This window comes from Rhipicephalus sanguineus, chromosome 8 (assembly GCF_013339695.2).
Source record: "Rhipicephalus sanguineus isolate Rsan-2018 chromosome 8, BIME_Rsan_1.4, whole genome shotgun sequence".
In the NCBI taxonomy this organism is placed as follows: Eukaryota; Metazoa; Arthropoda; class Arachnida; order Ixodida; family Ixodidae; genus Rhipicephalus; species Rhipicephalus sanguineus.
In genome coordinates, this window is record NC_051183.1 from 28,934,638 (window position 1) to 28,946,161 (window position 11,524).

Below are 11,524 nucleotides of genomic sequence, written 5' to 3' on the forward strand. Positions count from 1 at the left end.
GGCACGTAAGTCATGCTGTACATGACATGCGTGTCATGATTTTCAAGTTAACTCCTGTTATTTATGTTCGTCACACAGTCACGTCACAAGATACCAATTTTGGTGTATATCTAGCTAGCGAAATGGCCGCCAGCGCCCCATGGGCGTGGCACGTAAGTCATGCTGTGCATGACAAGCGTGTCATGATTTTCATGTTAATTCCTGTTAATTATGTTCGTCACACAGTGACGTCGCGCAATACCAATTTCGGGATAAATCAAGCTAGCGAAACGGCCGCAAGCGGCCCCTGAGCGTGGCACGTAAGTCATGCTGTACATGACATGCGTGTCATGATTTTCATGTTCACTCGTGTTATTTATGTTCGTTGCACAGTCACGTCGCAAGATACCAATTTTGGTGTACATAAAACTAGCGAAACGGCCGCCAGAGCACCATGAGCGTGGCACGTAAGTCATGCTGTACATGACATGCGTGTCATGATTTTCATGTTAACTTGTGTCATTTATGTTCGTCACACAGTCACGTCGCAAGATACCAATTTTGGTGTATATCAAGCTAGCGAAACGGCCGCCAGCGCACCATGAGCGTGGCATGTAAATCATGCTGTACATGACATACGTGTCATGATTTTCATGTTATGACTTGTCATTTATGTTCGTCATACAGTCATGTTACGCCATACCAATTTTGGTGTACATTCGATTAACCAAGCGACCAGGAGAGCACAAAGTCGTAGGCGGCTAGATAGATAGATAGATAGATAGATAGATAGATAGATAGATAGATAGATAGATAGATAGATAGATAGATAGATAGATAGATAGATAGATAGATAGATAGATAGATAGATAGATAGATAGATAGATACGCTCAAAGTCGCAGAAGTTCGCTAAGAAATGCTTCGCATTTAAAAAAAATAACACGAGTTTTTCTACAACATCCCCAGGTGACACTCTTCTGCTCGCGCCCTCCGCGATATGAACAGCGGAAACGTGGATGCTACGTCCAGGGAACGGCGTACGCCCGCGATTGGTGTGTATCTAGATCCTGACTGCACCGTAGACGTGATGACTGCGGACACTGTTCTCTACAGTAGTACAGCCCACAGCACCAGAAAAATAAGAGCACCCGGATGCGAGAACCACACGTCCTTCAGAAGCACGTTGATATCAAACAGCTCAACGATGATAATCATAATCGTTTGAGCATTTCAAGCCCGCAAGAGACACACGAACTGTACGAAAATGTCTGTTTTATCATCTTTCTTGAAATGGCTGCCTTGTCTTACAATCCAGCCCATGTTTCAGCGCTGATGTGCTGTCCTTGTCTATTTCGTGCGATGAAAAGCTAAATGCAGTATTCAGAAAGGGTAAAATTACTACTAAAGAGTAATTAGGTTATATACTGATTAGTTTTCAAAATGTAAATAAGTTACATACAAGTAAAGCTGGCCGAAAGTAAGGACATTGCATTACTATTAATGTCAAAAAGTAATGAGACTGGCACTCAGATTGACTTGGCTGTAATTTTCTTTAATTTCTGGCCAATTTTACAAGAGATAGCGTAAGCGGACATGCTATATTTTTATCCAAAAGTAATTGCGAAAGTAATGAAGAATTGTTCTGAAGTTACTCGCTTGAAATAATTCTTTTGATGACTAAATTACCAGCCCACAAGAGTAACTATTTACGTCACTCACTAAAGCAAACAGTAATTTAATTATTGTAATTTCATTACTGCGAAATCTGGTAGCACCCAACATCTTCAAACGTGCATTCTTTGAAATTGCGACCACTCTAAGAAATGTCTGGCTGCACATTACTTAGAGCGGTCGCAATTTCAAGGAAAGCACGTTTGAAGATGTTGGGTGCTACCAGATTTTGCAGTAATGAAATTACAATAATTAAATTACTGTTTGCTAGACCCTCTTGTGGGTAAGCGCCATGACTTAAAGCCCCTCATCGTTATCGTCATAGTCATTAGCCATTTTCTATTCGGTGTCCGGGTGTGCTGATCGTGCGGCGTCTGGTCGAGCTTGTCGCCGTCATGGGTCTCGGCAAGAGTAAGGTGGACGACGCCACCGGGATGACGGAGCGGGAGAAGCAGCTGGTGCTCACCTCGTGGCGCGCGTTCACCAAGGACCACCACGACTACGGCGTCCGGCTGTTCGATGCGCTGTTCGTGGCGCACCCAGAATACCTGAAGATGTTCCACAAGTTCAAGGGCGACACCATCGAGGAGGTCCGCAAGGACTCTAAGTTTAGGTACTTCAGCAGAACAGGCTGTTGGTCCAGTTGGCTATCCATGAACCCTGAAGAGTATAGCGCAAAAAGCGACAAACACAGTCCGTTGCCAGCTTCCCTTTGCTGTCTTCAACGCTTTTTTTGCGCTATACTCTTTAATGTTCTAGGTTCGCGTACCACATATAATCGGGGAACACATCCCTTACGCACAGCACGCACCAAGGCAACCGTACATGCACTAGGATACATACGTATGTACATAGTTCATACAGATGCATAACATGTGCCGGCTTTAGCTTACTGCATACTAATATGAAGTGAGATGGTTCCCGTATGTCCATACGTGATTGTGCCCCGTAGTATTTCATACACACCCTGTTCTGTCATTTGTTTCCCCCCTCTCCCCTCTCCCCTTAACCTTAGTTGTAGATAGCGGGCAGGCTTGCGTCAAGCTTCTCAGTCTAACCTGTTCACCTGTGCTATCGTAAAGCTTTGCTCTCGGCTTTTGAGATGACAACGATGATTCCGTTTGTCATTGTGTATAGGAAAACACGAAGTTTTTGTCGGAAGGCATTGAAAGTTTAATACTTCAAAGTTAAAGTGAATCATGGTGACAGACAGTCTCACGAAGGACTTGTCTTTAGGAACTCTGTACGGGCTAGTTGTACCTGGTTTGCCGTTCCTTACTCACATAACGACAATCCTTCTTCATTGAAACTTTGTCATTGACCATGATTATTTTAATCCCACGGCTGACCAATCGACCTTTCGTCGAACCATTGGTTATGACTTACGTTAACAAATCACACAAGATGGCGATAACAAAGAACGCCCCTAATGCTGCCTAACACGTTGGAACATCAAATTAGGAGGGGCATGGCGTCACGCAACTGGTCTTTGTAAGCTAGAAGTCCGTGGAGACATTCTTTACCTCGATTCTATTGAGATATATGGGTACTGTATGTGTCTTCGCGCCATTGTAACTGTTGCTGTTGGGCTGTCACTATCCTGATGCCATGAGCGCCGTCTGTGCCCGGAGAGTGAGATCCCGCAAAATGTTTAGGTTGTTGGGATCCCAAAATAACGAAACATATCGGTGCACCTCAAGGCTTCGCCCAATCGGCTCCGCAATGTGAGAAGACCAGTATTGCTGCTTCGGCTGCTGGCATGAGCGTTTGGCACCTACCTATTGGCATCATCGCCTGGCACTGGTGTCATAACATGCCGTTGTGTGCACACATTTGTCAATATTTAAGGAATATCGCGCTAATTACAAAGATGTTTCGTTTCTTGATCGCTAAGAGGTAGCGACGCTTAGCGCACTCTGTTCTGATTGCCCGGACTCCTCTCTGTTTTAATTAAGGGGTGCGCCTCGCGGAACATTCAGCAGACGCTATCTCGCGTTGAGCATGTAGAGCTACGTTCGTTATTAAACAAAGTACACTTACGTTCAACGTTCGCACTAAACAGGCGAGGAGGGAACCCGCTTTGCTTCCACTCGATGTCACAGTTATACCCTACGACCTCGAGCGCTCGCCGTCATAACGCTGGCTCCGCGAGGAGCATCGGCAGCGAATGAAATCTCTGGCCTTCGTAACCCTTCAATGCAGCTTGTCCTTCGTCCTTGCACCTGCAGTAGGACACGGAACCTCTAAAATCAGGTGCTGTGGCAGGCGTGAGTTGTTGGCCGTGTGGGAAGCATGGCACTGGGACCACACGACCTGTAACGTTTGTCGCACGGCACAGCTCCGCGGGTTGAGCTAACCACGCTGTTTCATCTAACTCGACATGTATATGCCCTCAAATCGCACAGCGTTTCCGTTACTATCTACGCAGTGGGCTCTGCGCGCTAGGCCGCTTGAGCCGCGCATACGCCTCATGTTTGGCGTAATAAGGCTGCTGTGGCGACGGCACGAATATGCAACGACTGTGCCGCAAACCTGCCCAATAAACAGAACTTCATTGCCTTAGAAAGCTAATGGTGAATCTGGCAACATTCGCTCATTTCTGTGCAGCAGGAATAAATTGAATCTACGAGATACAGATATATTGGACACATCAGACTACCACTGTTAGCATAGACGTGCGTAGGGTTCCCCTTCAGAGAGCGGGGGGGGGGGCGAAGGTTCATCGCAAGCGCCCCCCCTCTCTATTAAGTCAAAGAATGGGGCAGACTTGCCCCCTCCCCCCAGCTTTTAGGCGCAAGCTATCATTTGATTTTTTGCGCTAAGTGTACTAGATGCTGAACCAACTCGCCCAACAAGCCACTCTTGTAAACCGTGTCTTGCCCCAGGGAGCACGGTGTGACCATAGGCATGCAGCTGAACAACTTGATCGAATTCCTGGACCACCCGGACAACCTCATTATGTTGGTGAGGAGCAACGCCGAGTTCCACACCAAGATCAAGGGCGTCAAGCCGAAGCACTTCGAGGTCTTCGGCCAAGTCATCATCGACGTCCTCAAGACCGAACACGAGAAGCTGATGCCGCCAGAGGCCGTGAAGGCTTGGAATAAGCTCTTTGCCGTGAGTACCGTTGTTTGCAGCGCTGACTTACGAAAGTTGCAACGTCACTACCACCGTGGTCAAATCTGTACGATCCACACAGAACAGGCGTGCCTTTTTTTTTCATTTTTATAAGCATAATAGTTTTCTATGCCTACTTCAAGCATTGCGTAACATAATTTTGAATCAATCAATCAATCAATCAATCAATCAATCAATCAATCAATCAATCAATCAATCAATCAATCATCAATCAATCAATCAATCAATCAATCAATCAATCATAAGTATTTTACAGGTCGAGTTATACAAAAAGAGGAGGTGCCACAGCAATAGCTCAACTGTGACCTCCTGTAAGCAGCAAACATGACTATTAGATCGACAGCATCAGCAGAGAAAAAAAAAGAGTGGAAATAAAAATACTACACTATGGATATAAAATTAATGATAAACGAAATCGCTTGCAAGCGGCGAAGCACAAACGGCAACTGTATTACACTTGAAAACTCGCTAGTCTATGTATATTGGCACACATCCTTTCTTTTGTATTTGATCATCCATTGTGTATTCTCGTATAATTTGATTATTCCTTTCATATTTTTCATGCTTGCATATTTGTTCGTGGTTCCACTTCCCACATGCCTGGTCTTCAGTGACCGCAGTACGCTGTAAATAATATACACAAAACAAAAACAAAAACTGGGCAAACAAATATTGTTCGCAGCTCAAAGATGTCCATTGCAAAGCGAAAGCTACTACTAAGCGATCTGCGTTTACCCATGTCTTTTGTAAGGAGACTCCCTACCATCGCCGCAAATTTATTTATTACACCTTAATGGCTCCCTTCCCGAGGGCCTTACATGAAGGTGCAGGCAAGCAAGATAGCGTTAATGAAACAAATATTCTATGGATTTTCTAAAAGTTATCCGTGTCGGAATGATGAGGGACGCTTGTGGAAAGACTTTCAAACCCGGGCTGCCGGAGCGAAAAAGGAGTGACGGTGGGTCGTGGCGCAAGCAGGGGGGTTGGTAGAAGGCCTTGTGGTGACTTTGCGGTCTGAAGTACGATGGACTGGTTAAATGGGAGAGTTATAATGGAACGTATGATACATTCTGTGGTACAAGGATAGTCTAATAATTTTACGGCGTAGGTCTATGTTAGGCAGTCCTGATTTACTTTTCAAGTCTATGTTAGGCAGTCCTGATTTACTTTTCAAGGTAGTAACACTGGTATACTATGAGTGATCGAAGTATAGGAATCTATCTCCGAGGTTTTAAACTTGTTCGACGGAGTTATTTAAGTCAGTTTGTGGTGTGTCCCGGATTGCGGATGTGTACTCTAATTTTGGGCGAATTACTTCACCTTGGCCCTTACTTTATCCTCTCCTTCGACTTCTTGCTCTCGCCTGACACGCAGTTGATGAACGAGACCATCGCTGCCACTTTCGCGGCCGGACCGAGGAGCTCGAGTAGGATTTACTCTGCGACGAGTGCCCGAAAGGAGTGGGTTCTGGCAAAACCCTCCGGTTCCGTATCTCGTACGGACGGTGGTGGCGGGCACGTCGCCAAGGCGTCAAAGAGCAAGACCGAGAGAGAACGGTCGCCCAAGAGCCTCGCCTCGCCCAGCAAGCACCATCTCGAGAAGGAAGAGAGTACGAAGGTCCTCAGCAAAGAGAACAGTCCCAAGGGGGCCAAGACAGAAGAAAGCGCGACAACCGAAAAGAAAGAGCAAAGTTCGAAAGCCCTCAAGAGAGGACAGAGTTCCGTCAAGAAAGAACAGAGTGTCCTCAAGAAGGCACAGAGTTCAAAAATGCATTTGCAGAAGAAATAGCAATCAAAATGACCGTGAAAAGCTGGTGTTCCAGGACGTTTGACGTTCTCGCGCGTGTGCGTGAGCCACTGTACGCATGTCCACGTGGAGTTGGGGACGCGTAGATGGTCCTGTCAGAGATAATGCGACAAGATACGGAGAACACGTAAAACGGATAAAAAAATAGGGCTTACGCGTCCCAATAGGCCTCGTACTGCGATGTAACCGACGTATTCCGCTTGTCATTGCGACTGAATAACTGCCCGCGTTTTTAGCTCATTTATATTTAAATGTCTTTTTTTTAATGTCTGAATGTCTCAAGCTTTTTAAATTTCTGCATGCGCGAAGTAGAGACACGCTGCATAACGGTAATAGAAATTTCAATATTAGGCGTGCCGGTCCTGCTGCAGTAATCTTTCTTTACCACGTAAGCACTATGTTTACTTTCGCTTTCGGTTATTAAATATACCATCGGGAAGCATTTCACGGCATGGATACCCGACATACACACCTTTTATGTGATATAATACCTGCAACGAGTGCTGAACAAGGCTACACTGTCGCATGTATGAGTAAAGAGAATCTCGCTGGAGCTAACGTTTGGACAAACGGTCTTGTCTTCGAGGCAGCAACTGCCTACCTTAGCAGGTGTACGTCTGTGCCTCGTACTCTCCCTCTCCTATCCCAAAAGCGGAGGAGGAGAGGGCAAGTGCGAAAGCTACGCGGGGGGGGAGGGGGGAGGCAGAAGAATGTACAAGAGGGATATTGAGATAAGCAGATAAGGGATGTCTGCTTATCTCAATATCCCCCCCTTCCTGTTTTCCAACCGCCTCCCCCGCATTCGTACTTGCCCTTTCCTCTATTTTTGTGGCTGGGGGAGAGTACACCAGGCACATACTGAAGAAAACCCTTGCCGAAACGTTCAACCTTTCCCTGTTCCACGATTTATTTCTCATAAAGCCTCTTCCTTCTCCCGAACTTCGGCGTCGTCCAAAGAGCAGTCACATGTCAGTCAGACATGGTCTTATAGCATACTCTGCATATTTCTTAGAAATATATTTTCAACGTTGGTGAATTAGGTGACGCGTTCATGCTTTTCGCGCGAGAATGAAAGCACACCGTGGTAGCTAGGAAATAAGGAGTCCATCTTCATAGTGAGCATTTAATTTATGGTAAGACCCACAGCGACGTACTTGTTATCAATTTGCGCCTCCTCATCCTAAGGAGTACACCCCGGTGCTCTCGTAACTAACGCCTCTGTACGCTGAGCCCTTCCGCATTTTGTTGCCGAAGTGGAGCGTTTGACGAAAGATGGGCAAATCTCCACAATTCAGCACACACGCTGCATGCAATTCGCTTCGCAAACAAAAAAAGAAACACATTGACGCAGCAATAACTATATTTTAATGGCAGAATTGGCGCAGAAATCACTCGAATAATTTTAATATCAGAATCGCAGTGAGTGGCGTTCGAATGAATGCGTATTCTGCAAGCAGCTCAGCCGTGCTCTCAAACTTGCCCAGCAACGGACTTGCTTGGCTTCCCGGTGAAAGCCTATTCTGTCCGCAGCACACTATAACCTCGCTCTCTCATGCCCCCTGGCAAGAGCCGATTTCCACATCCATGGGGAATTTGGTTCACGATAAGGACGACAGTATTCCGTTGCACGGTTCATGGAGAGAGGAGACGTCCGTGGGTGTCACGATGAGCCGGTCGAGGGGGGAACGTGACGCTTATGGCCAAGATGGTCTTTGCTGTGCGTCTTGCGCGCTGACCTGTATAAAATGCAAAGTAGGCAGGGCACACAACGATGTACCATTGTCTTATGGCCAATGCGACCACTATTTGCATGTTCGAAAATCCTCTAAGTTACGCGATGGGGTGAACAACAGAATCTCAACATAGCCGAAAAGGGTTTACTTATTCGGGAACACTTTACTAAATACCTTGAACTGGCTCCAGGGTCAGTGTTCTATCTGTAGGCGGCACGTAGCTACAACCTTTTTACAACAGCGAAAGCTGTTGTCAGATCACAACAGCCGATTTGGTGGCGTAGTTGTACGCAGCCGCCGTTGTCCATCACTGCTATCGCGCACAGTGAGAAAAAAAAAAATCCAGGATCCAGCGGGAGTCGAATCCAAGCCCTGTGCGTGGTAGTAGAGTATATTACCACACAGCAACGCCCGCGCTTGACACTCGTTCACAAAGAGACCCTATACAGTCGTCACGCCGGGCTAGGAATCCCGTTAACAGATGTAATATACTAGCGTGGTCGGACAACAAAATAAGAAGCAGGTGTCACACAATGCCAAATGCGTAACGAGGGGATTGTTTAAAGCTCCCAACATGTTAAAAAAGGGCTTAGCCAAAAATTTTTAGCCTCATCAGCCACGGCATCAACAAAGTGCGCATAATGCCTTACCGACGTGTAGCGAGTACCTCGCTTCTACGCAGAAGGACGAATAATGACATAGTGGGTGCTTCCCTACTTCACAAAAATTATGATTTATGGCGCAGTTGGTACCTTGCAAGTGCGCGTGCAGTAGTTCCCCCAAGAGAGTTTATAATGGGCTCTAGAAAGGGCGCTTTTCCAGCTCACGCTGTGCCTGTGCTGCGTGTTCCGCGTAGGCCGGTCGTTTTTTTGTTTTTTTTAAACAGCGAAGCAGTTTAAGAATGTGGTCTGTACAAATGTGTACAAAAAGCTATCACAATCCTGAACGGGTATGTGCCACAAAAATTCGCCAAATCCCACTACTCACCGGTGGTCCACTAAAAATGAAGAAGGCTTCTAGACAGACTAAGACTTCCAGACAGACGTAAGCAGCAATTGAGAAAAGCTTTAATAAACCGCTGGTATTAACCGAATGATAAACACCGTGGCTGCATGTTTCAGTTTCTGCTGAAGCATCTGCACAGAGTGCTTCAGGGGTGCGTACAACGACAGAATACTACGGAACTGGAAAGGCAACGGCGGCTGCGAGAAGACGCCGATGTGGTGGAAGCCCTACGCGAGCGACGACGTGCCCGTACATCTATTGGAGGTGCGAGTGCTCGGTATCAGCGCGAGTTTCTGTCTCTAGAGTTTGGACATCCGTGTGGCGTCTGTGACTGTCTGTGGTTTAACTCGAACCTCTCTACGATGAGAAGCAACCTAGAAACAACCTAGCATCACCAAGCCACAGTTTAGAAACAACCTAGAAGCAACCTAGGAACAACCTGGCATCACCTGGCTGAAGCCTAGCAAAAACCTAGGAGCAACCAGATTAGACTTCGTCCAGCTTCGCTGTTTTAAGCCTTGCGCAAGTTAGTGCTAGCTACATCCGACTTTTTTTTTTTACTGAGACATTAATTCTAGCGTCTGAAGTAGTAGCCCAGCCTCACTTCAGGAATGACAGCCACTTGGCGTGCTTACCTCTCTGTCACATGCAAAAGCGTTTCTGACTTGTCCTCAGGTGGCATCCCTGAAGTTGTCGCGTGTTCGGTGCTGCCGGAGGCAGCACCATGCTCAACCCCCGCCTTGTCATGTGAGGCAGCTTCTCTTGGGTGTGCCCTGTAGAACAGATTTGTTCGAAAAGGCGTATTCACACAAGCTGGAGCCTTTTAGCCGCTACAAAACTTTTTAGGTCTCAGACATTCGAAGCCTCTTCATGAGCGAAAAGCATGAGAAAGGCGCGCGACAGTTGTCCGTCCCAAGGTCGGCCTTGTCAGGCCGGTCGCGATAAGTCAGGCTAACAGCGATAGCAAAGCTTTCCAACGTAACAAAATGAAAGCTGAGAAACTAATTATAAAACTATAGAACAGAGGCAAAATGAAACAAAACATCAATTAAGAAACCAAATTTCAAAACAACCCAGCGATTGAACCCACGTCCTCTGGCGCACACAAGTAGGCACTGTAAGCATTATGCCAAAACCGCCTTTTTATTACGAGTTGCTTACCGTCGTAACAACATAAATAACAAATACACTTTACAATAAAAGAGAAAGTGACACTTTCGCCGCTAAGGCGAAGCAGTCAGTGCGATAACAACAAACTGGTATTTTTATTTACTCGTATATTATAATTACTACACTCATGTACCCTATACTTTTCTTGACTTAACTGTACGTTGGTTTTCATTAAGGTGATGTCTAACACAGAAAAACAAGCCCTTGAATTCTCCTTTGACAAATTGGTATGTCACATTAAGTAAGGTCAGCAGCTAACTCCTTTAACATCTAACCTGACGTAACTCAACAAGAAGCCGACGTAAGAAAACGCGGCCGCTGCAGCAAAGGAAGCGACCTTCACGCTGTCTATCACTCTATCGCTAACCGAGCGATGAGAACAGCACGTACAAGGGAACGTGCCGTCTACTGGTCCCTGACAAGCTAAGCCCGCGCGACCGTGCCCAGCGGAGCAAAGTTCGGAGTTCCTGCCGGAGCTACGCAATCCCCCCTCCACTCCCCCATCCCACACTCCCATCAGCCTTTCGACGAAAGACGGCCGGCGCGTTTCCACTTGAGCCGCAGGAGTTGGCTATGCTCGCACGCTTTCTCTGGAACAGGGGTCTCAAACTCACCTCAGCCAGCGGGCCGCAGTCCCGCAATTCAGTCCATCAGGGGACGGGGCAGTGAAGATGGAAGAAGCGGGGGGAGGGGGGGAGGGATCGGAGGTAGTAGTGGAAATGTGTACAAATTGTCAGCAATCGTTGCCATTTGAAAGAAAACCTTTTGCATATCTCATATACGGGTCATTCCTGAAGGGGATTCGGCGCCAGTGTTGCAACACAATGTCGACACCGTTCTCCTAATTGACTAAAATCTGGACGCCGATTCTGAAATACGGAGTCGTTGTTTCACGGATATGCGTATCAACACATGGTGACCGCAGGGGGTGCCTCACGAAAACAAGTGCATTAGACCAGTCATGCCTGTGTAGCTCACGCGCATACTTATTGAGAAAATTTAAAAAAAATGTGGGGCGAAG

The 11,524-nt window shown here is 46.7% G+C and overlaps 1 protein-coding gene across 1 annotated transcript; it reads left to right on the forward strand.

Moving 5' to 3' along the window:
* The first annotated feature begins 1,998 nt into the window (after positions 1 to 1,998).
* On the forward strand, positions 1,999 to 7,004 carry LOC119403103 (myoglobin-like). Its single transcript, XM_037670052.2, has 3 exons — positions 1,999 to 2,264; positions 4,537 to 4,768; positions 6,164 to 7,004. Exons 1-3 carry the CDS (start codon positions 2,047 to 2,049, stop codon positions 6,575 to 6,577), a joined length of 864 nt encoding a protein of 287 aa, XP_037525980.1. The 5' UTR covers positions 1,999 to 2,046; the 3' UTR covers positions 6,578 to 7,004.
* Positions 7,005 to 11,524: the final 4,520 nt, after the last annotated feature.